The 25214-nt window shown below is 39.1% G+C and overlaps 1 protein-coding gene across 1 annotated transcript in view; it reads right to left on the bottom strand.

The window, feature by feature from the left end:
* DCHS2 (dachsous cadherin-related 2) overlaps positions 1–25214 on the bottom strand; it is a 311921-nt gene that overhangs the window by 100661 nt on the left and 186046 nt on the right. The window contains exons 8-10 of the mRNA XM_081543223.1: positions 21326–21483; positions 19399–20242; positions 15770–16009 (exon numbers count right to left, since the gene is read on the bottom strand). Of these exons, the coding sequence (XP_081399349.1) occupies positions 15770–16009; positions 19399–20242; positions 21326–21483 (1242 nt within the window). The remainder of the gene's footprint in view (positions 1–15769; positions 16010–19398; positions 20243–21325; positions 21484–25214) is intronic.

Genomic DNA, 25214 nt, shown 5'->3' on the forward strand with positions numbered 1-25214 from the left:
TGGACCCTTTTTTTTTTTTATAAATTTATTTATTTTAGTTGGGGACTAATTACTTTACAATATTGTAATAGTTTTTGCCATACATTGACATGAATCAGCCATGGGTTTACATGTGTTCCCCTTCCTGGACCCCCCACCCACCTCCCTCCCCATCCCATCCCTCTGGGTCATCCCATTGCCCCGGCCCTGAGCCCTTGTCTCATGCATCGAACATGGAATGGTGTTCTGTTTCATCTTTTAATTTTTGGACCCTTTTAAAAAAATAAATCTACTCATTTATAATGTGATGTTATTACACATTACATATAAAGTTATATATTACATATTGTATTATATACTATACATTTGAAAATCCTGACACCTGTCAAACCTAGAAAATGTCTTCACATGTTTAAACATAAACTCAAATTTTTATAGTTTCCCTTCCTCCCATTGGTCTAATTATTCTCTAATGTGCTTTACCATTGTATTCAATACTCCCTTGACTTCTTAGAAACTGTCACATTTTATTGTTCCTATTTTTCTACATTGTTTTATCCCTGACATAACACTCTACTTACCTTCAATCCTCCTAGTATTTTATAAAGAATAAACGAGATATTTACGTAACTGTTGTTTCCACATATATGTTTTCACACTACAAACTGTGCACCCTTCACAACTTAAACAATGTGAAATAAATTGAAAATATTACACCTGTGTCTCTTTCAGAATTCAATTAATGCCTTGCTTCTTCCTCAGTTCAATTTAGTTCAGTTCATTTGCTCAGTCATGTCAGACTCTTTGCAGCCCCACGGACTGCAGTACGCCAAGCTTCCCTGTCCTTCACCAACTCCTGAAGCTTGTTCAAACTCATGCCCGTTGAGTCGGTGATGGGATGAAACCTCTCATCATTTGTCATCCCCTTCTCCTCCTAACTTCAATCTTTCCCAGCATCAGGGTCTTTTCTAATAAGTCAGTTCTTCGCATCAGGTGGCCAAAGTATTGGAGTTTCAGCTTCAGCATCAGTTCTTCCAGTGAATATTCAGGACTGATTTCCTTTAGGATGGACTGGTTTGATCTCCTTGCAGTCCAAGGGATTCTCAAGAGTATTCTCCAACACCACAGTAAAGGGATCAATTCCTCGGTGCTCAGCTTTCTTTATAGTCCAGCTCTCATATCCATACATGACTACTGGGAAAACCATAGCTTTGACGATGGACCTTTGTTGGCAAAGTAATGTCTCTGCTTTTTAATATGCTGTCTAGGTTGGTCATAACTTTTCTTCCAAGGAGCAAAAATCTTTTAATTTCATGGCTGCAGTCACCATCTGCAGTGATTTTGGAGCCCCCAAAACAAAGTCTCTCACTGTTTCCATTGTTTCCCCATCCATTTGCCATGAAGTGATGGGACCGGGTGCCATGATCTTCATTGCTGAATGCTGAGTTTTAAGCCAACTTTTACACTCTCCTCTTTCACTTTAATCAAGAAGCTCTTTTAGTTCTTCTTCACTTTCTGCCATAAGGGTGGTGTCATCTGGTTATTGATATTTCTCCCAGCAATCTTGATTCCAGCTGGTGCTTCATCCAGCCCGGCAATTTGCACAACATATTCTGCATATAAGTTAAATAAGCAGGGTGACAATATATAGCCTTGATGTACTCCTTTCCCAATATGGAAACAGTCCGTGGTTCCATGTCTGGTTCTAACTGTTGCTTCTTGATCTGCATACAAATTTATCAGGACGCAGGTCAGGTGGTCTGGTATTCCCACCTCTTGAAGAATTTTCCACAGTTTGTTGTGATCCACATAGTCAAAGGCTTTGGTGTAGTCAATAAAGCAGAAATAGATATTTTTCTGGAACTCTCTCCCTTTACGATGATCCAACGGATGTTGGCAATTTGATCTCTGGTTCCTCTGCCTTTTCTAAATCCAGCTTGAATATCTGGAAGTCCATGGTTCAAGTACTGTTGAAGACTGGCTTGGCGAATTTTGAGCATTACTTTACTAGTGTGTGAGATGAGTGCAATTATGTGGTTGTTTGAACATTCTTTGGCATTGTCTTTCTTTGGGATTGGAATGAAAACTGACCTTTTCCAGTCCTGTGGCCACTGCTCAGTTTTCCGAATTTGCTGGCATATTGAGTGCAGCACTTTAACAGCATCATCTTTTAGGATTTGAAATAGCTCAACTGGAATTCCATCACCTCCACTGTCTTTGTTCATAGTGATGCTTCCTAAGGCCCACTTGACTTCACATTCCAGGATGTCTGGCTCTTGGTGAGTGATCATACCATTGTTATTATCTGGGTCACGAAGACCTTTTTTGTATAGATGTTCTGTGTATTCTTGCCACCTCTTCTTAATATCTTCTGCTTCTGTTAGGTGCTTGTCATTTCTGTTCTTTTTTGTGCCCATCTTTGCATGAAATGTTCCCTTGGTATCTCTAATTTTCTTGAAGAGATCTCTAGTCTTTCCCATTCTATTGTTTTCCTCTATTTCTTTGCATTGATCACTGAGGAAAACTTTATCTCTCCATGCTATTCTTTGGAACTCTGCATTCAAATTGGTATATCTTTCCTTTTCTCCTTTGCTTTTCACTTCTCTTCTCTTCTCAGCTATTTGTAAGGCCTCCTCAGACAGCCATTTTGCCTTTTTGCAATTCTTTTTCTTGGGGATGGTCTTGATCCCTGCCTCCTGTACAATGTCATGAACTTCCATCCAAAATTCTTCAGGGACTCTGTTTATCAGATCTGATTGTTTGAATCTATTTGTCACTTCCACTGTATAATCGTAAGGGATTTGATTTAGCTCATACCTGAATGGTCTAGCGGTTTTCTGTACTTCCTTCACTTTACGTCTGAATTTTGCAATAAGGAGTTGATGATCTGAGCCACAGTTAGCTCCCAGTCTTGATTTTGCTGACTGTATAGAGCTTTTCCATCTTGGCTGCAAAGAATATAATCAATCTGATGTCAGTATTGACCATCTGGTGATGTCCATGTGTAGAGTCTTCCGTTGTGTTGTTGGAAGAGGGTGTTTGCTATGACCAGTGCGTTCTCTTGTCAGAACTCCATTAGCCTTTGCTCTGCTTCATTTTTGCTTCTTCCTCCTCACAGAATAATCCTCCAGAACAAACACAGCATCATCAAATTTCAGAACCAAGGAAATAAAAATCAAATGAGATTATTTGATCTAATTCCATAATCTTACTAAGAAAACTGGGTATCTGAATCTGAAGATATTTAGGCATGTACTTAAAACACACCTAGTAAAGGATGAGTGTGTGTGTGTGTGTGTGTACACATACATATATCTGCTCTTAAAGCTCGAGACCTACAGTCTTTTGCTCTTTTACTTTCTCCCAGTCTTGGATATCCTTCCTCAATTCATTTCTTTCCCTATCAAGTCCAGCCCCATGAATTAACACTTTAGAAACCTTGCAAATTTCCTCAGGTCTTGTGACTTTTCCGAAAGAATCCCAGCAAAGCCTTAGTTCAGGATCATGTCAACTATCTCTCTGGTCTTCTGGAATATCCAGCAGATAATTGGGGCTGGAGAAAACTTCACAAAAGCATAGGCTGAGGCTACTGAAATACCACTGTCATCTGGCAATCTGTCCAGTTCTCCTTGGTCACCCCTATCCTATTCAGGTCTTCTACCCAACCACCTGCTGGCTGATCTCATAAACCACTTTCCTTCCTACTTCCCAGAGAAATGGAGGCATTGGGAAAAATGCTCCCTCAGCTTTTTGCATCTGTACTCAACTCCAGCTCTTGCTTTCTGTCTCAATGGCAAAAATAATGCTTCAAACACCCTCTTGAAGTTTTCCTGTCAGTTCTAATGTTTCTCATTTACATTTTCCCCTTAAATTATACTCTTCTCTAGCTATAAGGGGCTTCCCTGGTGGCTCAGTGATAAAGACTCTGCCTACAATGTAGGAGACCAGGGTTTGATCCCTGGGTTGGGAAGATCCCCTGGAGGAGGGTATGGAACACACTCTAGTACTCTTGCCTAGAGAATCCCATGGAGAGAGGAGCCTGGAAGGCTGCAATCCACAGGGTCGCACAGAGTCAGACATGACCAAAGCGACTAAGCAGCAGCAGAAGTTAGCTGTAAGAAACAAGTTTTCCTTCTCTTTATAGCCAAGTTTCTTTTAAATATTCTCTGCAGCTAGCTTGAAACCACTGCCATATATAGCTATTCTTTCTACAGTCACCAATAAGCTTCTGGTTATAAAAATCTACTGACCATGTTTAGCTGACTTATCTTCTCTGTAACTTCAGATATTGCCCACTAATTTAAAAAAAAAAAAAACATGGAAAGGAAGGAACAAAGAGAGAGAGGAAGGAAGGAAGAGAAGGGGAAGGGGAAAGAGGAAGGAAGGAATTCATTCCATCTCTTTCCCAGTTCACTGGTTTCAGTTTCCATCCATATGCAGATGACACATATGTACTGTGCTTCAGTTATTTGATTCATTCATTCACTCATGCAACACACATTTATTTATACAACATGCATTTACCAAGTGCCAGGCACTGGAAAGATACCACTGAATTATCTTGAGCTATCACTGAGTTATCTTGGTCCTCAGAATTCCTCTCAGTTCAGATCAGTTGCTCAGTCATCTCTGACTCTTTGCAACCCCATGGACTGCAGCACGCCAGGCCTCCCTGTGCATTACCAACTCCTGGAGTTTACTCAAACTCATGTCTATTGAGTCAGTGATGCCATCCAACCATCTCATCCTCTGTTGTCCCCTTCTCCTCCTGCCTTCAATCTTTCCCAGCATCAGGATCTTTTCAATGAGTCAGCTCTTCGCATCAGGTGGCCAAAGTATTGGAGCTTCAGCTTCAACATCAGTCCTTCCAATGAATATTCAGGGTTGATTTCCTTTAGGATGGACTGGTTGGATCCCCTTGTGGTCCAAGGGACTCTCAAGAGTCTTCTCCAACACCACAGTTCAAAAGCATCAATTCTTCAGTGCTCAGCTTTCTTTATAGTCCAGCTCTCACATCCATAGATGACCACTGGAAAAACCATAGCTTTGACTAGATGGACCTTTGTTGACAAAGTAATGTCTCTGCTTTCTAATATGCTGTCTAGGTTGGTCCTAACTTTTCTTCCAAGGAGTAAGCGTCTTTTAATTTCATGGCTGCAATCACCATCTGCAGTGATTTTGGAGCCCAGAAAAATAAAGTCTGCCACTGTTTCTCCATCTATTTGCCATAAAGTGATAGTGGAGGAGAAGTATAGACAGTGTGGTGGAATATGTGAAATCACCGAGGAAGGGGATCAGGGAAGATTTATCACAAGTAGATAATTTGCTCATTTATTATCTCATTCAACAAACCTGCAGAGCTAGTGAGAGCAGGTGCCAAGGTACCATACCGCGTGCTAAGGATGTAACTGCTGGCAAGAAGGCACATTCTCCACTCTCATGCCACTTACAGTGTAGCACTTGGTGCAGATAAGTAAGCAGGCAATTACAGTTCCACATGATAAGACATAACTGAGTATGTGTCACCTTCTGTATAAGCTGAGACCCTGAAGATGAATTGGATTTATCAAGTAAGAGGGAAGAAAGTGAATGCAATCAAAATAGGAGCCAAACACCGTACTGTTGGCTACAAAGTCTCATATGATATGGGCTCTGCTTATTTCCCCAAGCTCTTCTGACATACTTGTTCTCGGCCCACCAATGTCACTTCTGCTCTCTGAACATGCTAAGTGCCTTTCTGTTGGGGTCTTTGAAGTTTCTGTTCCTTCTGCCAGCTCCTCCTTCCATCCTTTATAAGGTGTACTAGCTATAGGTATACTAGATGATGGTGCCTCGGATCTGAAGCTGTTCTCCCTACTCTGCCCTGTGATGCTGGGGCTGGGGATCTGGATGCCACAGCTGTGCAGGACCTCCTCTGCCACTGAGCGCCTGTTAGCATCTGCCATAAAGGGACGCTCAAGGGAGACTGAAGGTCAGAGGAGAGCAGATGGGAGTACTTCTTCCGGTTCTCTTACTTTTCCTGTCAGCAACGCCATTTTTCCTGGTGTAACAACTGTTCACAACTTTCCGTCTCTTTTACTCCCAGACCGGGCTCTACAAAGCCCTTCTGCTCTTTCTCTTCCTAGGTTCTGATAATCTCATCCTCTTCTCTTTGTTTCCCAGAATTAGGGGTGGTAGCTGCTTCCCTACAGTTATTTTTTCCAGGTTACTTCAGGATTCCTTTTTCACTTACTCGGCCCTCCACACCTGTATGGAACAGCCAGTTTCCCTGACCACATATACCTGGTGCAGTACGTGGAACGAGGGTGGGCCTAGGTATCAGGGATCCTGATGCTGGTCTGGTTATGCCTTTGGCCTTGAAGGCAGTGCTGGGTTCCTGCCCAAAGAAAATGAAACATGAGTAATTTATCACTTGCAATGGTATCATAGGGGCTTCCCAGGCGGTGCTAGTGGTAAAGAACCCACCTGCCAATACGGAGCCATAAGAGACATGGATTTGATCCCTGGGTTGGGAAGATCCCCTGGAGAAGGGCATGAAAATCCACTCCAGTATTCTTGCCTGGAGAATCCCATGGACAGAGGAGCCTGATGGGCTACAGTCCATAGGGTCGCAAAGAGACACACCTGAAGTGAGTTAGCATGTGCACACGCGTGTGTGCCTGTGTGCACGCACACACACACTATGATATCATAATCAATTAAATTATCACCCACGTTTGATTGTGATGAGCTGACTATTAAAGGATTCCTATTCCTTAGAGAACCAAATGGTGCTGACCATGGCCTTGGGATAGTAAAAGGAGTATGGTGTGAACTATCTCTGATTGCAACGAGAGCTTACAGAAAGAAAATTATAAGCTGAGGCTTTAAAGTCATAGTTTAGGTCATAGTCAAAACAGCTGAAAGCTTCTAAGGAAGTTAATCTCTCTGAATATCAGAACAAATTGGGCAGCAGATATATAAGGAGTAGCTTCTTGGAAGGGAAGATCCATATGAAGACCCACAACTAGAGTCAGATTTCAACATACTGCAGGCAGATCTCAGCATACATGCACATATGACTCAGTCAGAGATAGTTTATAGCTTTAAAAGAGTACCAAGATTTTTCTAATTTATACTGGGATATATCTGTCCAAAATGTGTGGAAATCAATTCTAAGAATGTGAAACTCAGAAAGATTAAATAGCACTTTGGTTTAGGCTGGATTTGTTGATGGAGTGTGCTTACTAGCTATTCTGAATTGAATGTTTTAACTCATATAGTCATGTCCCTTGACAGTTTCTTTTGATTGCTTGTGTCATGAGTGGCCTATCACCGCTGAGTTTGAGATGCCAGATCTTCCCCTGCATACTATACAGAAAGGATCCAAAAGCTTAAAGAAATGGAAAAGAACATTAGCATGAATTTACGTATGACATGCCCACCACCCTCCTCTGACTATATTTACCAACAAATCAGAGGACTCTCCCTTCATAAAGACCATGGGAAAGGCCTTGGTTAGAGGGACACAGCATCCTTTAAAAGCCCTCTGATATTAGCCCTCTGTGTAGGTTGTGGATGATGGTGCCACTGGCTCTGGAGGTCACCTTTTGAGAACCAACACTCTCAAATTTCCCAGACCAGATAGCAGAGTAGCAGGAAGTTGAGCTCATCTCTTCCCACAACCCCATCTAAATTACAACTAATTGTTGAACAACCATTGATAAAAAAGACTGGAACCTACCAGAAAAGATATTCTTCATCCAGAGACATAAAGAGCAAACCACAGTGAGATGGTAGGGGCATGAACTTGCAATATAATCAAATCCCATACTCCCTCCCTAGGATCAGCAACCCACAAACTGGACAACAGTTTATACCGTAAAAGTTCTCCCATAGGAATGAGAGTTCTGGGGCCCATGTCAGGTTCCCAAGCCTGGGGGTCTGGCATAGGGAGGATTGAGCCCCCAGAGCATTTGGCCTTAAAGGGCAGTGAGGTTTGAGTGCAGGAACTCCACAGGACTCGGGAAAATAGAGATTCCACTCTTGGAGGGCATGTCCAAGGTCTCATGCACACTGGGACCAAGGACAGAAGTGTCTTCATAACCTGGGCCATAACTACCTGCAGGTCTTGGAGGATCTCTTGGGGAGGCAGGGGAGGAGGCAGCTGTGACTTATTCTGGGACAAGGACACTGGTGGTGCACACACTGAGGAGTATTCATCAGTATGCGCTCTCTTGGAGGCCAACATTTTGGTACTGAGACCTGGCCCCACCCAACAGCCTGCAGGCTCCAGTACTATGACATCTCAGGCCAAACAACCAACAGGGTGGGAATACAGCAGACAGGCTGCCTCAAGACTTCCTGAGCTCACAGCTGTCTCCAGACGCACTCCTTGACATAGCCCTGCCCACCAGAGGGCCAAGGCCCAGCTTCACCCACCAGTGGAAAGGTACTGCTCCTCCCACTAGGAATCCTGAACAAGCCTCCAGACCAGCCTCACCCACCAGGGGGCTGCAGAAGTGAGTCCACAAATGTAGGTCAGAACCTACCCCAAGACCAGCTGGTCTCTGGCCCTTGAGTAACAAGAGCAGAGTGTAGTGCTGGGACATAGGACATCCTCTACGAGGGCCACTTCTCCAAGGTCAAGAAACATAACTGATATTCCACATACATAAAAATAGAAATTCAGACAAAATGAGATGGCAGAGGAATATGTTCTAGGTGAAGGAACAAGATAAAACTCCAGAAAAACAACTAAGTGTCATGGAAATAGGTAATCTACCTGAGAAAGAGTTCAGTATAATGATCATAAAGATGATCCAAGGACACAAGAAGCAAATGGATGCACAGAGTGAGAAGTTATACAAAGTTTTAAACAAAGGGAAAATATAAAGAGCAATCAACAGAGTTGAAGAATACAATAACTGAAATGAGAACAACACTCTACACCAATTTATAAGGACTATCAGAAGTGATCTGCTTTCATCCAGCAGGAACAACAGTACATCTTTACGTAAACTCTTCTACTATCAGCCATCATCTACTCAGCAGAGATAAAGATCATCTCAGCATCTAGTATTTCATCACACTGATCTACTACTGTGATGACATCGTAATTGGATCTGATGATCAGAAAGAAGTAACTTAGATATCTTAATTAGATATATATGTTGGAGCAGCAGTTGGCAAACTATAGCCCACTGGCCAAATCCAGGCCTGTTGCCTGATTTTGTAAAGTTCCATGGAAGTCCAGCTGCATTTGTTTCTTTATGTATTATCTACTGCTACTGTCTTGCTCCAATATCAGTGTTGAATAATGGAGACCATATAGCCTGCACAACCTAAAACAATCACTGTTTTGCCCTATACAGAGAAAAGTTAGCATAACCCTATCCTAGAGTAAAGTTGGGCGAGTGATAGGAGCTGAGAATAGAGAGGAACACTACAACCACTTATTGAAGTACCTGGTTGTTAAGCTAAAACAGAATAGAAATTTATCCTCAAAATCATAAGGAATAAATAAATAATTCTGACCAGGGGAGTGTTGGTTTCAGATTTACTTTTTATGAATATCATTTTTCATGTAATTCCTCAACTGTACAATGCCTACATAACTCAACCATTTCCAAAGCAGAAATAGAATTGTGCCTGGCTGACTGAATGAAGAAATAAACAAATGCATGAGTTCAGAAGAGTGAAGGCAGCTTGAAGCAGCCTATTTCACAGATGCTGCTGTTTCTCAAACCATGCAGTCAAAAATAGTTACTCCACTCCTATGTCATAGCTTGCATTATCTTAGAGACCTGAGATAAAAGCAAGTGAAATATTAAAATGTTTTTAATCTATGAGTTCACACCTTAAAAGTCAGGCAGACAGACAAATAATCATATAATCACAACACCACATATTAAATGAAATATTATATTTCCAAGTTTTAATAGTGATTGTCTCTGGGTGAGTAGTCCTTTTTCTTTCTCTGTTTACTCTTGCTAAAATTTTCCCCCAATTTTAATATATCTGGAGTTAGATGCTTCTTACAGTTAATGGTGTCTTAGATTCAGGGAAACAGATGAAATACCGTCATGGCAGTGGTTCTAACTCTGCTCCAAGAGTAGAGTGTTGGGTCCAGTTGTTCATCCAGCACAAGACAGTTTCCAAGAAACCAGATGTAGAGTTTGTTCATGATAAATCCAGATGCAGAATACGTTTTTATGGGATACAGAATAAAATTTCACTATAGAATTCAACATGTTAGCACGGCAATGTGCTATTGCGCTATTTTGTATTCACCCTGAATGAGTCAATGCATCATCAGGACTAAGTCATCTTTCCTGGTGGGGCACTCTTCCTCCCAGGACTAGGGGAGAGGCACCCCTGGGGGTAGATCTTTTCTCACTAACAATGGACCTCTTGTTGGTGGCACCAAATGCTGTAGCAGTTTTAATATCTTAGTTAAAACGTGGTAGTTGTTTTTCCCATTTAATACAAGAAAAAACTCCTGTTAGAACCAGTGTGAGTCATACATCATAAACATTCAGTACTCAAATTCCTATGGGTTTTGAATGCCAAACAACACTGTAGGCTTACATTTTTAAAAACTGCATTGTAGAATGCTAGAAAACATATGTGAACCTTTCAAGTATTAAGTAAAGCTACAGTATTTTTAAGAATACATACTATTAAGCAAGCCATTAATAAATTCCAATGTGATGCCAGATATGTTAAAATCCTGATGTCATTTAATTCTTGTGCATAATCCTTTTTCATTGTCTTAACCCAACAAGCAAAGAAGAAAAAAGATTTAGGAAAAATATGTTCAAAAGCACATGCATACATCCAAATTCACATGCATTGACATAACTATTGGTTTAACAGATCTGGCCTCATTAAAAACACTGAGATTTCAGTAAACCAAGACTGTACACAAAACTTGTGAAGGTACATGAGACTCAGGAAATGCTAATAGTGTATCTCAAACACCCACAAATGAAAAGCCATAAAACTAGAAATTTTGCAAGCAAACTTCCTGGCAAACCATAATCTCTAAAATAATGAACTTTCAATTAAATTATAAATAACAGGTTGCAGACCATTCATTCCAAAAGAAAATTACACTAACACTTGGCAACTTGACAGTAAAAGTTGGAAAGCCTATGTTGGTAGTCATCTTTAGTTGACATATGAAAACTTTTGAGACAAATTCTTTTCTCCTTCAAATATTAAAGTAAATAAATATTTTTCATAGAATTAATTCTAAAAAATAAGTTAATAAAGTCAAGGGGAGGAAGCATTTTACAAACTTTAAATGATTGCTAAATCATACACCAGTACTGATTCTGCATATCATATGTCTGCACTTTGGGAAGTGGTTTCTGTGTTGCCCAGAGCCCTGCATTACTCAATTTACATCAGAAAATGCTCTCAAAGAACTTTACTACACTGGATATACTGGAAACACAAAGCTTATGTATATCCTCCATTGTTTCTGTCATCTAAAAACCACACTGCCAGAAACGTGCTCAATTCTTAAAGCAGAGTTGGGACAAGCAATTGCTAGCGCACTCTAGCCCTCTTGGTGAGCACAGCAAGCAAAACTCTTTGATCACACTGCCCCGCTCTGGTCAAAAGAGAAAATTGGGCTGGCCCGTCAAAGATTTTGTAGCATCACAAAAAATAGATTTCTTTAAAAGACGATGTTTCCAAAAAGGGCAAAGCATCTAAGTGATAAATAACTTAAAAGTTCAAGAAAAATGTATCTTTTACTCCTCTGATAAACAATTTAGAAGGTAAATGCTGGTGTTCATACTATTATTTTCATAGAAACATCTGTTACTGTTCTTTCAAGAAAAGAAAAAAATATTATATTGATTCAGTTCAGTTCAGTTCAGTCGCTCAGTCGTGTCCGACTCTTTGCGACCCCATGAATCGCAGCATGCCAGGCCTCTCTGTCCATCACCAACTCCCGGAGTCTACCCAAACCCATGTCCATCGAGTCGGTGATGCCATCCAACCATCTCATCCTCTGTCGTCCCCTTCTCCTCTCGCCCCCAATCCTACCCAGCATTAGGGTCTTTTCCAATGAGTCAACCCTTCGCATGAGGTGGCCAAAGTATTGGAGTTTCAGCTTCAACATCAGACCTTCCAATGAACACCCAGGATTGATCTCTTTTAGGATGGATTGATTGGATCTCCTTGCAGTCCAAGGGACTCTCAAGAGTCTTGTCCAACACCACAGTTCAAAAGCATCAATTCCGCGGCATTCAGCTTTCTTCACCGTCCAACTCTCACATCCATACATGACCACTGGAAAAACCATAGCCTTGACTAGACGGACTTTTGCTGGCAAAGTAATGTCTCTGCTTTTAAATATGCTATCTAGGTTGGCCATAACCTTCCTTCCAAGGAGTAAGCGTCTTTTAACTTCATGGCTGCAGTCACCATCATCAGTGATTCTGGAGCCCAAAAATATAAAGTCTGACATTGTTTCCACTGTTTCCCCATCTATTTCCCATGAAGTGATGGGACCAGATGCCATGATCTTAGTTTTCTGAATGTTGAGCTTTAAGTCAACTTTTTCACTCTCCTCTTTCACCTTCATCAAGAGGCTCTTTAGTTCTTCTTCACTTTCTGCCATAAGGGTGGTGTCATCCGCATGTCTGAGGTTATTGATATTTCTCCCGGCAATCTTGATTCCAGCTTGTGTTTCTTCTAGCCCAGCGTTTCTCATGATGTACTCTGCATATAAGTTAAATAAGCAGGGTGACAATATACAGCCTTGACAGACTCCTCTTCCTATTTGGAACCAGTCTGTTGTTCCATGTCCAGTTCTAACTGTTGCTTCCTGACCTGCAAACAGGTTTCTCAAGAGACAGGTCAGATGGTCTGGTATTCCCATCTCTTTCAGAATTTTCCAGAGTTTATTGTGATCCACACAGTCAAAGGCTTTGGCATAGTCAATAAAGCAGAAATAGATGTTTTTCTGGAACTCTCTTGCTTTTTCAATGATCCAGCAGATATTGGCAATTTGATCTCTGGTTCCTCTGACTTTTCTAAAACCAGCTTGAACATCTGGAAGTTCACGGTTCACGTATTGCTGAAGCCTGGCTTGGAGAATTTTGAGCATTACTTTACTAGCATGTGAGATGAGTGCAATTGTGCGGTAGTTTGAGCATTCTTTGGCATTGCCTTTCTTTGGGATTGGGACGAAAACTGACCTCTTCCAGTCCTGTGGCCACTGCTGAGTTTTCCAAATTTGCTGGCATATCGAGTGCAGCACTTTCACAGCATCACCTTTGAGGATTTGAAATAGCTCAACTGGAATTCCATCACCTCCACTAGCTTTGTTCGTAGTGATGCTTTCTAAGGCCCACTTGACTTCACATTCCAGGATGTCTGGCTCTAGGTGAGTGATCACACCATCGTGATTATCTGGGTCGTGAAGATCTTTTTTGGACAGTTCTTCTGTGTATTCTTGCCACCTCTTCTTAATATCTTCTGCTTCTGTTAGGTCCATACCATTTCTGTCCTTTATCAAGTCTATCTTTGCATGAAATGTTCCTTTGGTATCGCTAATTATCTTGAAGAGATCTCTAGTCTTTCCCAATCTGCTGTTTTCCTCTATTTCTTTGCACTGATCACTGAGGAAGGCTTTCTTATCTCTCCTTGCTATTCTTTGGACCTGCATTCAGATGGGAATATCTTTCCTTTTCTCCTTTGCTTTTCGCTTCTCTTCCCAGCTATCTGTAAGGCCTCCTCAGACAGCCATTTTGCTTTTTTACATTTCTTTTCCATGGGGATTTTCTTGATCCCTGTCTCCTGTACAATGTCACGAACCTCTGTCCATAGTTCATCAGGCACTCTGTCTATCAGGTCTAGACCCTTAAATCTATTTGTCACTTCCACGGTATACTCATAAGGGATTTGATCTAGGTCATACCTGAATGGTCTAGTGGTTTTCCCTACTTTCTTCAATTTAAGTCTGAATTTGGCAATAAGCAGTTCATGATCTGAGCCACAGTCTGCCCCCGGTCTTGTTTTTGCTGACTGTATAGAGCTTCTCCATCTTTGGCTGCAAAGAATATAATCAATCTGATTTCGGTGTTGACCATCTGGTGATGTCCACGTGTAGAGTCTTCTCTTGTGTTGTTGGAATAGGGTGTTTGCTATGACCAGTGCGTTCTTGTGGCAAAACTCTATTAGCCTTTGCCCTGCTTCATTCTGTACTCCAAGGCCAAACTTGCCTGTTACGCCAGGTGTTTCTTGACTTCCTACTTTTGCATTCCAGTCCCCCATAATGAAAAGGACATCTTTTTTGGGTTTTAGTTCTAGAAGGTCTTGTAGGTCTTCATAGCACCATTTAACTTCAGCTTCTTTGGCGTTACTGGTCAGGGCATAGACTTGGATTACCGTGATATTGAATGGTTTGCCTTGGAAATGAACAGAGATCATTCTATTGTTTTTGAGATTGCATCCAAGAACTGTATTTTGGACCCTTTTGTTGACCTGGATGGCTACTCCATTTCTTCTAAGGGATTCTTGCCCACAGTAGTAGATATAATGGTCATCTGAGTTAAATTCACTCATTCCAGTCCATCTAAGTTCGCTGATTCCTAGAATGTCGACGTTCACTCTTGCCGTCTCCTGTTTGACCACTTCCAATTTGCCTTGATTCATGGACCTAACATTCAAGGTTCCTATGCAATATTGCTCTTTACAGCATCGGACTTTGCGTCTATCACCAGTCACATCCACAGTTGGGTATCATTTTTGCTTTGGCTCCATCCCATCATTCTTTCTGGAGTTATTTCTCCACTGATCTCCATTAGCATATTGGGCACCTATTGACCCGGGGAGTTCATCTTTCAGTTTCCTATCTTTTTGCCTTTTCATACTGTTCATAATCAATTATATTGATTACACATTGCCAATTGCTATATGCAAATGTTAATTTAAAAATACCATTAAACTATGTGTATTAATTCAGATGGGAAAATTTAGCATATGCTATTAATGGCAAATACTTCATTATAATTTTTATAAGTATTTAGTTTGAAATTTAAAAAGTATATTATTAGAGTTACTGAAACTTAAATGTCCCCCAAAAGTCATAGCAATATTGAAAAGAAATTCTAAGATATTTGAAAATCCCTAGTCATAGTAACTGTTCACTTCAAAGTCATTTGTCTGGACACAGTGGTTGATATTAATATTAATAGTATTACAGTAATGATGGGAATTAACATTTGTTGACCATTTATTGTGCCAAACATGGTCTCAGCTCTTTGTAGATAATAACTGTTTCATTCTCAGAACTATGAATTAGGCTCTATTCTAATCCCCATTTTACAGATAAGGAAACCAAGGAGCAGAAAGAACTAGTATAAAGCTGATGCAAGGGTACACAGCTTAAGCAGTGGTTCTAGGATTCAAACCCAGGCAGTCTGACAACAGCATTCTCTCTTCTATTATGCTATGCATAGAGGAAATCAGGAGCCATTCACTTCCCAGTACTTATGTATCTTGCTATTACAATCTGAAAAAAAATGTGATACTTTGTCTATACTTGTTTATTATCAAGATCGAATCAATAATTTTTATGCTAATTAGATATGTATCTACTATAATAATAAAACTTAATATAAGCAAATGCTACAAAAACTACACATTATACATTCATTTTTACCTGTATGCTGATTAAAGAAGTATCAGAAATCTGAGGTAACTAGCAACTGTTTTCAAACTTCTGGCAAATTTCTGATCCATTTTTAATTTTAACATCAATTACTTAGTTCCCATATTTTTGAGTTACCTGAATCTCTGTCCACAGCTTCCACTCTTGCGACAAATTCTCCTGGATTTTGATTTTCTTTAACTGAAGCTTCATACAGGTGCTGCTTAAACACTGGGGCCTCATCATTTACATCAAGAACAGTGATTGTCAAAGTCTGGGATGAAGAAAGTGCTGGTGTCCCACCATCCAGAGCCAGGAGGGTCAGAATGTGCTGACTTTTTATCTCATAATCCAAAGGAGAAGCAGTAGTTAGAAAACCTGTTTTGAAAGAGGAGAAAAGTAATACCTAATATTCTTTGGGGAAGTCATGCTTATTCTACTTTTGCATAATTTCTCTAACCTGCTAAAAATTCAGAAGCTTTCTCTGTTAAAGAATTTAAATTTATATATTATCTAGAATAAAAGAGAACATTTTAAATCAGAAAAGTCATCCTAATTTAAATATAAGAATGAATGAGAATTCAGAAATAATCCATCATATACCATTATCTACTGAGATGATTACATCAAATATATTTATCTACCCAACATCTATCTTCATTTAAAAAAAATACCACTCTAATGGCAGAAAGTGAAGAGGAATTGAAGAGCTTCCTGATGAGGGTGAAAGAGGAGAGTGAAAAAGCTGGCTTAAAACTCGACGTTCAAGAAACTAAGATCATGGCATCTGGTCCCATCACTTTGAGAGAGTCAATTCCTAGGCAGGTTGATAAGAAGTCTAGGGGATCCCAAGGAGAGAGGGGTCTGGAATTTTCAAGGAGGAGGAAAGGACAAAAGATTTTTTTTCCTCTACATTCCTTAGTCTTAGTCACAAAGTCACATAAGTCACATTTTTATCTTTAAGCCTCAAACTGATGATTATACAACAAACAACTCAGTTTAAACTCTGTACTAAGGATTATATAACAATAATGTATCCTGCTTCACAACAGTTTCTGGAAAAAACCTTCTGGCTGATCCTGTTATCTTAAAATGTAAATTATGCGAGTGGGTCTAGTAAGATCTTTACAACCTCCAGACATTGTTTTGATTCATTGTAATAACTAATTAAAAGTATATAACTTCCTTGCTAACACTAGCAAAGGGGGCACTCTGCATCCCCCTTCTGATGTCTATGTCAGAACCTTTCCCTATCCCTTTTCTTACTTTAATAAAACTTGATTACACAAAAGCTCTGAGCAATCAAGCTTTGTCTCTGGTCCCAGATTGAAGTCGTCTCCTCCAGAGGCAGAATCCTGGCGTCTTCCATGGTTCAGCAACAACCTTTCAACTTCATGGCAAACAGAAGGGGTAGAAGTGGAAACAGTCAAGGATTTTACTTTCTTGAGCTCCAAAATCACTGCAGACAGTGACTGCAGCCATGAAATTAAAGAAAGGCTTGCTTACTGGAAGAAAAACCCCGACAAACCTAGACAGCATATTAGAAAGCAGAGACATCACTTTGCCAACAAAGGTCCATATGGTTAAAGCTATGGTTTTTCCAGTAGTCATGTATGGGTGTGAAAGCTGGACCGTAAAGAAGGCTGAACACTAAAGAATTGATGTTTTTGAATTGTGGTGCTGGAGAAGACTCTTGAGAGTCTCTTGGACAGCAAGATCAAACCAGTTAATCCTAAAGAAAAACAACCCTAAAAATTCATTGGAAGGACTGATACTGAAGCTGAAGCTCCAATGCTTTGGCCACCTGATCAAAGAGCCAGCTCATCAGAAAAGACCCTGATGCTGGGAAAGATTGAGGGCAGGAGGAGAAGGGAGCAACAGAGGACGAGATGGTTGGATGGCATCACTGACTCAGTGGACATGAGTTTGAGCAAGCTCCAGGAGACAGTGAAGGACAGAGCAGCCTGGCCCGCTGCAGTCCACGGGGTCACAAAGAGTGGGACATGATTTAGCAACTGAATAACAAGGTTCTAACAGTATCCATCTTTATGTCAAAAGACACTTCATGTGTACATTTGACCAAATTACAAAAAGTTACAGTTATATCCTTTAAGAGATTAAGTTTTTGTTAAAAAGTTACAGCTTCTTTATACTATTCTGTTAACTATTTTTTATATTAATAAAAAATAGTAAAAACTTTATAACTAGGGCAATAAAATTCACAAATAAAATGTCTCTATCCAACTGCCACTGAAGTACATAATTCATATAAGCCCCGTGTTATAAAAACTTGCATACATATATTTGTTACATAACTCCAACTGTCACATCTTTTCTTTTAGAACTGGTGCTTGCTTCTCTAACGTGTTTATAAGAACATTTCTTCAAATGATTAAACAGGTTTACTGAGTCATATTTTATCAGATGGCTTCTCAATAAATTGCTTATCATTTTATACTTCACAGACAAAAGCCATTGAAAACCTTACTTTGTCATGATTAAAAAAAAAGATGAACCATGTGAGAGAAAAAATAGCCCATCTCATATGAATATATTCAGTAATTAGCATTTTTATGATGTTAAAAAGATCTGAAACAACCACTGCAATTGTTCAAGATTCATGATACCTATATTACTGAGACACAATTCTATTTTTATCCACCCTCTTTAACAATCTGAAGTAGACCTTCCTTAGCCATTCTGGAAAGCATTTTAAGCATTGTGGAAACAGATCCTTGGAGACCCTAGCTCTAACAGAAATCAGCAACTAGGTCTGGACTATCTCTCTGTCAGTTGGGCTATTAGGTAGTGTGCATGCAGGCCTCAGAATGGAACCATATGTACAGGATTTAATAAATATTTTGATGAAATTTTCCAACAGTATATAGCCAGACTATAATCATGACTTACAAATCCTACACATTCAATCTCACTTCCAAGTAATGTTCTTATTAACAGTTGGGCCAAATGGTATACGTCTGAGATTTTTTCCTATTGTTCATACAGAAATGACTTTATTTTGAGAATGAGATAGTAGTCCATCTCTTTAATATTTTCTGAAAATCAGGGTGAAGGAATTTCATTCAATTACATATATATGTTAACTGGTGAGAAAACATCAGTATTACAAGGTTGACACTTTGTATATATAGCTGTCCATCAAGCTACACCAAAACTTTTAGAAGACATTATCTGGCAATATGGTGACAGGAAGACAAGAGCAGTGACAGTGAGTGTCATTTCTGCAGAGTACGGAAGAGTGAATAAATGCTTCTGCCAAAAATAAAATGGTTCAGTTGTGAAAAGCAAGGGTCTTGATGTCCAAATCAATCCAACTGTTTAAAAACACATGATTTCCAACTATTTACAAGGGTATGTTTCTATGATCTTAGAGATGCTTTGATAACTAAAGTCTTTAATTAATGTGGTTGACTAGTCATGTTCTACCTTGATTTATTTTGGTATACCTCTTACCCTGTGAACACGCACAATGAGGGCAAAGCAGTTGGCTATTGCATAATATTCATCCCAGGAAATGTGAGCTAGCTACAAAGCAGATCTATGTTAACAAACAGGCCAACTACTCTTGGTTTTCTGAATACAACCTCTATGCCTATCACCTGTATAAGTTAAATAAATGGTAAATCAAGTCAAATTTCCTTAATGCATATGCATCTTGAGAAGATCATTTGGTAACAGAGGGAAATGGACAGGATAAATGCAAGCAAGCAATCACAGGCTATAATCGACAGTGACTTAGACGGTACCTGATGACTCATCTAGCATAAAGGCCATGTTTTCATTCCCTGAGAGGATGCTAAATGTTACTCTTCCATTCCTTCCTGCATCTGGATCTTGAGCAGTTATGTGATGCACCAAGGAGCCCACCGCAGCATCCTCTCTGACACGGGCGATGGGGAAAGACGTAAAAGTGGGACTGTGGTCATTCACATCCAAGATCACTACCTTCGCCGTCAGTGATCTCAGTCGCCGGTCTGTCACGTTCACAGCCTGGTCAGATGCAGTTACTGTCAGGACAACAGTGGGAACTCTCTCTCTGTCAAGGGGGGACGTGGTGACCAAAGTGCCAAACGAGGGGTGGATGAGAAATGGATTTGCTCCAGGGTGGCTGGCTTCAATGAAGTATTGGACTCTACTGTTCAAAAAGCTGCCGTCACCATCTTTGGCATTGAAGATGTGCACCAGAGTGCCAACAGGGGTGTTCTCTGCTACACTTATCACAATGAACTCCTCCTGGAAAGATGGGGAATGGTCATTCTGATCTTCCACAGCAACACTCAGGAAGACCGTGCTATTCACGGGAGGGTTTCTGCTATGGTCTATAGTCACCACCCTGAAAAGATAATGAGACATCATTTCATAATCCAGTTCCTTAGAGAGGAACAAGTCTCCTGTTGAGCTGTCTACTTCAAAGTGACCATTCTTGTCATCTGCAGCAATACTAAAATGCAATTTTCCACCATGCTGTTGCTGAAGGTGATCAGGTGACTTTATCAAGCTCATTACTTTTGTAGGCTTCAAGTTTTCTGGTATAACTAAATGTCTAATATTCTGAGAAATGACAGTTCTCCCTGTGGATAGTGGTATCACCTGAGGTAAGAATAAAAAGGAGCTGTTAATTTGGGGTATTTCAATAATTCAATCAACACAGGTGCTGCTATTCTTTTGGAAGCTAATTCTTTCTATTCATGATATGTATATATACATATTACAAATAAATGTATATATATATTAATTGAAAATGTCTTTTCTTTTATTGCCTAATTCCAGTATGTCTCTGAAAATTAAAAATTGCATAATATCTAAGAGATAAGAAAGTACAGGATTTTCTACTTCCCTGTTTGCTGTAATGGATGCAATGATAGTTTGGTGAGGCCACAAATGAGAACCAGGGTAGTTAGTTCCACAAGCTACTCTACATCCTAGAAATCCTTGTCTCCTTAATGACAACATCTGCGTACATTTAAGTATCATGTGTCTGTTTACCTGAAATTAGAGACTTGAGATATTATGATAGAATTTTCTCCTAAACCACATATCCTTAGTCAGTAAAGAATATACTTTGGAAACAGAATACTTGTCGATATATATTCTTCATTAGTATTCATACCTATGTTAATATTACTGATTATCATGTGCTTGAATAAAAAAATCTTCCTACAGTCATCTTGTTTTTGATGGGTTGGTGTAATTTTTTTCCTACTATCAAGACTTCCCACAAATCATTTGCTCATTATGACTAAAGGGAAGCCTTAAAATATGGATATCAAGTGACTTTCTAATTTTCAGAATAGTTACAAAAGCTATGTGATTTATTATTGGCCATTTGTTTATAAATGTTTCCTCTGCAAATTTACCAGGACCTTGCAATTAGGGAAAAAGAAAAGAAAAGACATTTTTTGTTCTTCATTAAGAAAGTAGTATAAATACCTACATAGTGATGAAAGTATCTTGTCAGTAACTGTACAAAGTTAAAATGAATATTTATTTAAATACAATCACTTCTCAAATGGTAGTAAAGTCACTTAATATAATGTACACATACATCTGCAATGCTCTTTAAAGGAGTATTCACATTTTTAAAGTATCTTCACTCTATACATTTGTATATAAAGTAAAAAAAAAAAAACTTTCAGAGCCTTTTTCCCCATTTTGTGTGATGTGAGCTATTACCTGAATATTAATAATTGCCTGTCCTTGAAGAGGAGGCACTCCCTGGTCACTGGCAATGACAGTCAGCCTGTAAGAAGGCCCATAATCGTGTGAAAGTACTCTAGTTGTTCTTATTTCACCACTGTTGGCATCAATCTTGAAGTGATCAGAACTGTCTTCTACACACACACACACACACAAAATTAAGAAATTAATGTTAGTTAATAATGCAGAATATAGAGAATTAATTAATACAAATATATCTGTGATCATTTGGGAGATTTATTTACCTTAAGCTCTGTGAGAATATGAACATAAGGATAATACTAAAACTATAGACAAGAAATGTAGCAGATTACAATAACTTTATTAGGAAAATTTTCACATATTAAAAATTAGACAATGATATAATGAACTTTCACGTTGCCTATCACTTAGCTCCAGTATTTATCAACTCATGTGCCACAACATTCAGCAATCCCAATCCTGGACATATATCCTGACAAAACTATAATTCAAAAAGGTACATGTGCTTCTATATTCATAGCAGCACTATTCACAATAGCTGGGATACAGAAACAACCTAAATGTCCATTGACAGGAGAAATAGATTAAAAAGGTGCAGAATATATACACAATGGAATATTACTCAGCCATAAAAAGACTGAAATAATGCCATTTGCAACAGCATGGAAGTGAAGTAAGTCAGACACAGAAAGACAAATACCATTTGATATCGCTTATATGTCAAATCCAAAACATGACACAAACGAACTTAACCATGAAACAGAAACAGACTCACAGACATAGAAAACAGACTATGGTTGCCAAGGGGGAGGAAGGCAGGGAATTGATGGATTTGGGATTAGCAGATGCAAACTATTATCTAAAGAATGGATAAATAACAAGGACCTATTGTATAGCACAGGGAATTATATTCATTATTCTAAAATAAACCATATGGAAAAAGATAAAAATAATAATATATGTTAACTCATGGCTAATATTATTAGACATTCAGATATTTCCCTTCCCTGTCTTCTTTTGAAGCAAATCTCAGAAACCATATCATTTCTTCTGCATATTTTTTAACACACATCTCTAAAAGATAAGGAAAAATATAATCATAGTATCATATTTTTAAAAATTAGTAATAATTCCTTCATATTATCAAATTTCTAGTTATTTTAAAAATTTCCAACTGTGTCAAATATGTTTTAGTCAATTCAAATTAGGTTTAACATAAACTCCATATATGCATATCTCTTCAGTCTATGCATTCCTGTCATCCATTTATTCGTTTATTTTGCAGCTTATCTGCTAAAGAATTGACTATGTATCCTGAAGCTTCCCATGGTCTAGATTGGCCTGTTGCTCATCTCCAACATGTAACTTAACACGTTCTTCTGTCATCTATGTTTTCCTTAAATTGGGAGGTAGATGTAGATAATCAATCAGATTTGGGTTCAGGTTAGGGGGAGACTGCTTCTTAAGTGCTATGCTGTGTTTTCCTTCAGGGGCACATGTCTGATTGTCTCTTTTTGTGATGTGGGCACCAGTTGGTACACAGCCTAGATCCATTAATGATTCACTAAATGTTGCAAAGTATAACATCCTGAGTCTACAATCCCATCTTGATTTACTGGCTGGAATGTATTACTCAAGAGAATCATCTTCTTATCTGTTTATTGGTAACCCACTGGGGCAGTTCATTATAGGAAAAGTCAAGATAAATGTTTGATAGTTCCAGGCAAGAGTAGTGGAGTGGGTTGCCATTGCCTTCTCTGAAATTTTATTCAACAGTCTTCAAAATAATGGACTGGTTTGCTAACATCCTTCAGTACTCCAACTACGATCATTAAAAGTTTGTTTAATTTCTGTTTTAAGAATCATTAAACATAAATTTAAACATATTATAAAAGGGTAAATCTATGGCCATTATTATTCCTACTGATGTTCGCACCGTTTCATCTCTGAACATTAGGATCTTCTTAAAGGTGGTTCCCAGCGCTTCCCAGGTGGCGCTAGTGGTAAAGAATCCACCTGCCAATGCAGGAGACATAAGAGACGTGGGTTCAACCCCTGGGTTGGGAAGATCCCCTGGAGAAGGGCATGGCAATCCACTCCAGTATTCTTGCCTGGTGACTCCCGTGGAAAGAGGAGGCTGATGGACTATAGTCCATGAGGTTGCACAGAGTCGGACACGACTATGAGACTTAGCATGCATGCACAAAGGTGGTTCCCAAGTCTTTGATATGATCTAGTCATCTTAAGCACCCTCTGGGTATCTGGTTTAACAAAATGTTGCAGACTAATCTTGGAGATTTCCTGCCCGAGACCTGGAGTCCGTCATTTCTCCAAGGACTCCTGGTTCCTCCCGTGGAACACAGCGTTGGGAGGCTGTATTCTGCTCACTGCTTCTGGGTCCCTCACTGTTTCCAGGCCGTCTTCAGTGGACAGAGAACATGCGTGCACACACTAAAATATGACCCAAGTTCACACTGATACTCCTAATTCAAATTGTTATGATAGTGTTTTTTTCTAGTTTGTTAAGTAATAGGTTTATATTCTTTGATAAAATCTTAATACTTCAAACAATCCAAAAAACTCAAAGTCTGGGCCAGTAATGACTCTCTTTCATTCTTTTATTCAGCTGTCAATGAGTCATTACAATACAACAGATGCTTTACCAGTTAAAGGGGAAATAAAGGCAAATAAAAAAGCACTCCTGCCCTTAAGAAAGTCAGAGTATAGAGCAGGAAATTATGTAACATTTGCTGGTTGTGATTTCTATGCTTCAATCCATTTACTTCTTTCTCATAGGATATAAACAAAGATATGTGTGTGTATACATATATATCTATGTGTAAACAAAGATATATATGTTCCCATTATATTGATTTTTATCTTGTTATTTTACCTTATATTTTGTAGTTGCCTCTATTTTGCAATCGGACGAAGTTAAAGCAAGGGTATGAATAACATAATAGATAACACCATATTTTTATATTGCTATCTCCCAAGAATCAGATTAAAGACTAATTTTTTTTAAAAAATCAACATTTCAGACTTTCAGAAATATATGATGGCCATCCATGGAAACACTTGCAGGTTGGTAAAGTCCCAATATTTCCTCAAAATTTTTAAAGAAATGACAAAATGTAAGTACAGCAGAGAACCTGTGTATACCTCCAAATTTCATTCCCCTTTTTCTTCCCTGTAGACAGCCTCTATTCTGAAGTGGAGATGTATCTCTCTAGTCCATATATTCATGGACAATTTCTAGCATGGTTGTGTTTCTTTCCAAATAATGGCATCATAGAAGTATTATAGCTTAACTTGTGTGTGTGTGTGTGTATATCTGTCTCTCTGCAGCAGGTTCACTGTCCCTGAACAATGCACTCTGTCACCTTCCCAAGCATGAACATGATTTGCATTTTCATTTCTTTCTGCTTTCAGGTCTTTCACCAATATTTTGTAATTTTCTACACAAAAGTCTTGAATATATTTTACTGAAATTTTCTTCCCTATGTTTTTCATCAAGATGATTTTGATTTGGAAGAAAGGGAAACATTTAATTTGCAGCTCCTCCTTTAAAGAGACTAGGACAATATTCCCATCCCAGAGAAGCCCCAGCAAGTGAAGAACCACAAAGCCTAAATTTCATGATCTTCGAAGCAAGCCAGACCCCACACCCTATGATTTTCTTTGTTATAGTGAATCAAACCTTTGAAATCTTGCTTAGTTTCTAAAATGCTAGTGATTTTTGTATATTGAGATTGCTCCCAGAAATTTTTTTATGCTGTTGATTCCAATGGTTTGCCTGTAGCATATTTGTGGTTTTCCATGCAGACAATTAAATTATCTGCAGGTAAGAGCAATGTTGTCTCTTGCTTTCCTATGTTTGTAT

The sequence above is a fragment of the Giraffa tippelskirchi genome, chromosome 11 (genome assembly GCF_054371585.1).
Source record: "Giraffa tippelskirchi isolate mGirTip1 chromosome 11, T2T-mGirTip1v1.2.pri, whole genome shotgun sequence".
Taxonomy (NCBI): Eukaryota; Metazoa; Chordata; class Mammalia; order Artiodactyla; family Giraffidae; genus Giraffa; species Giraffa tippelskirchi.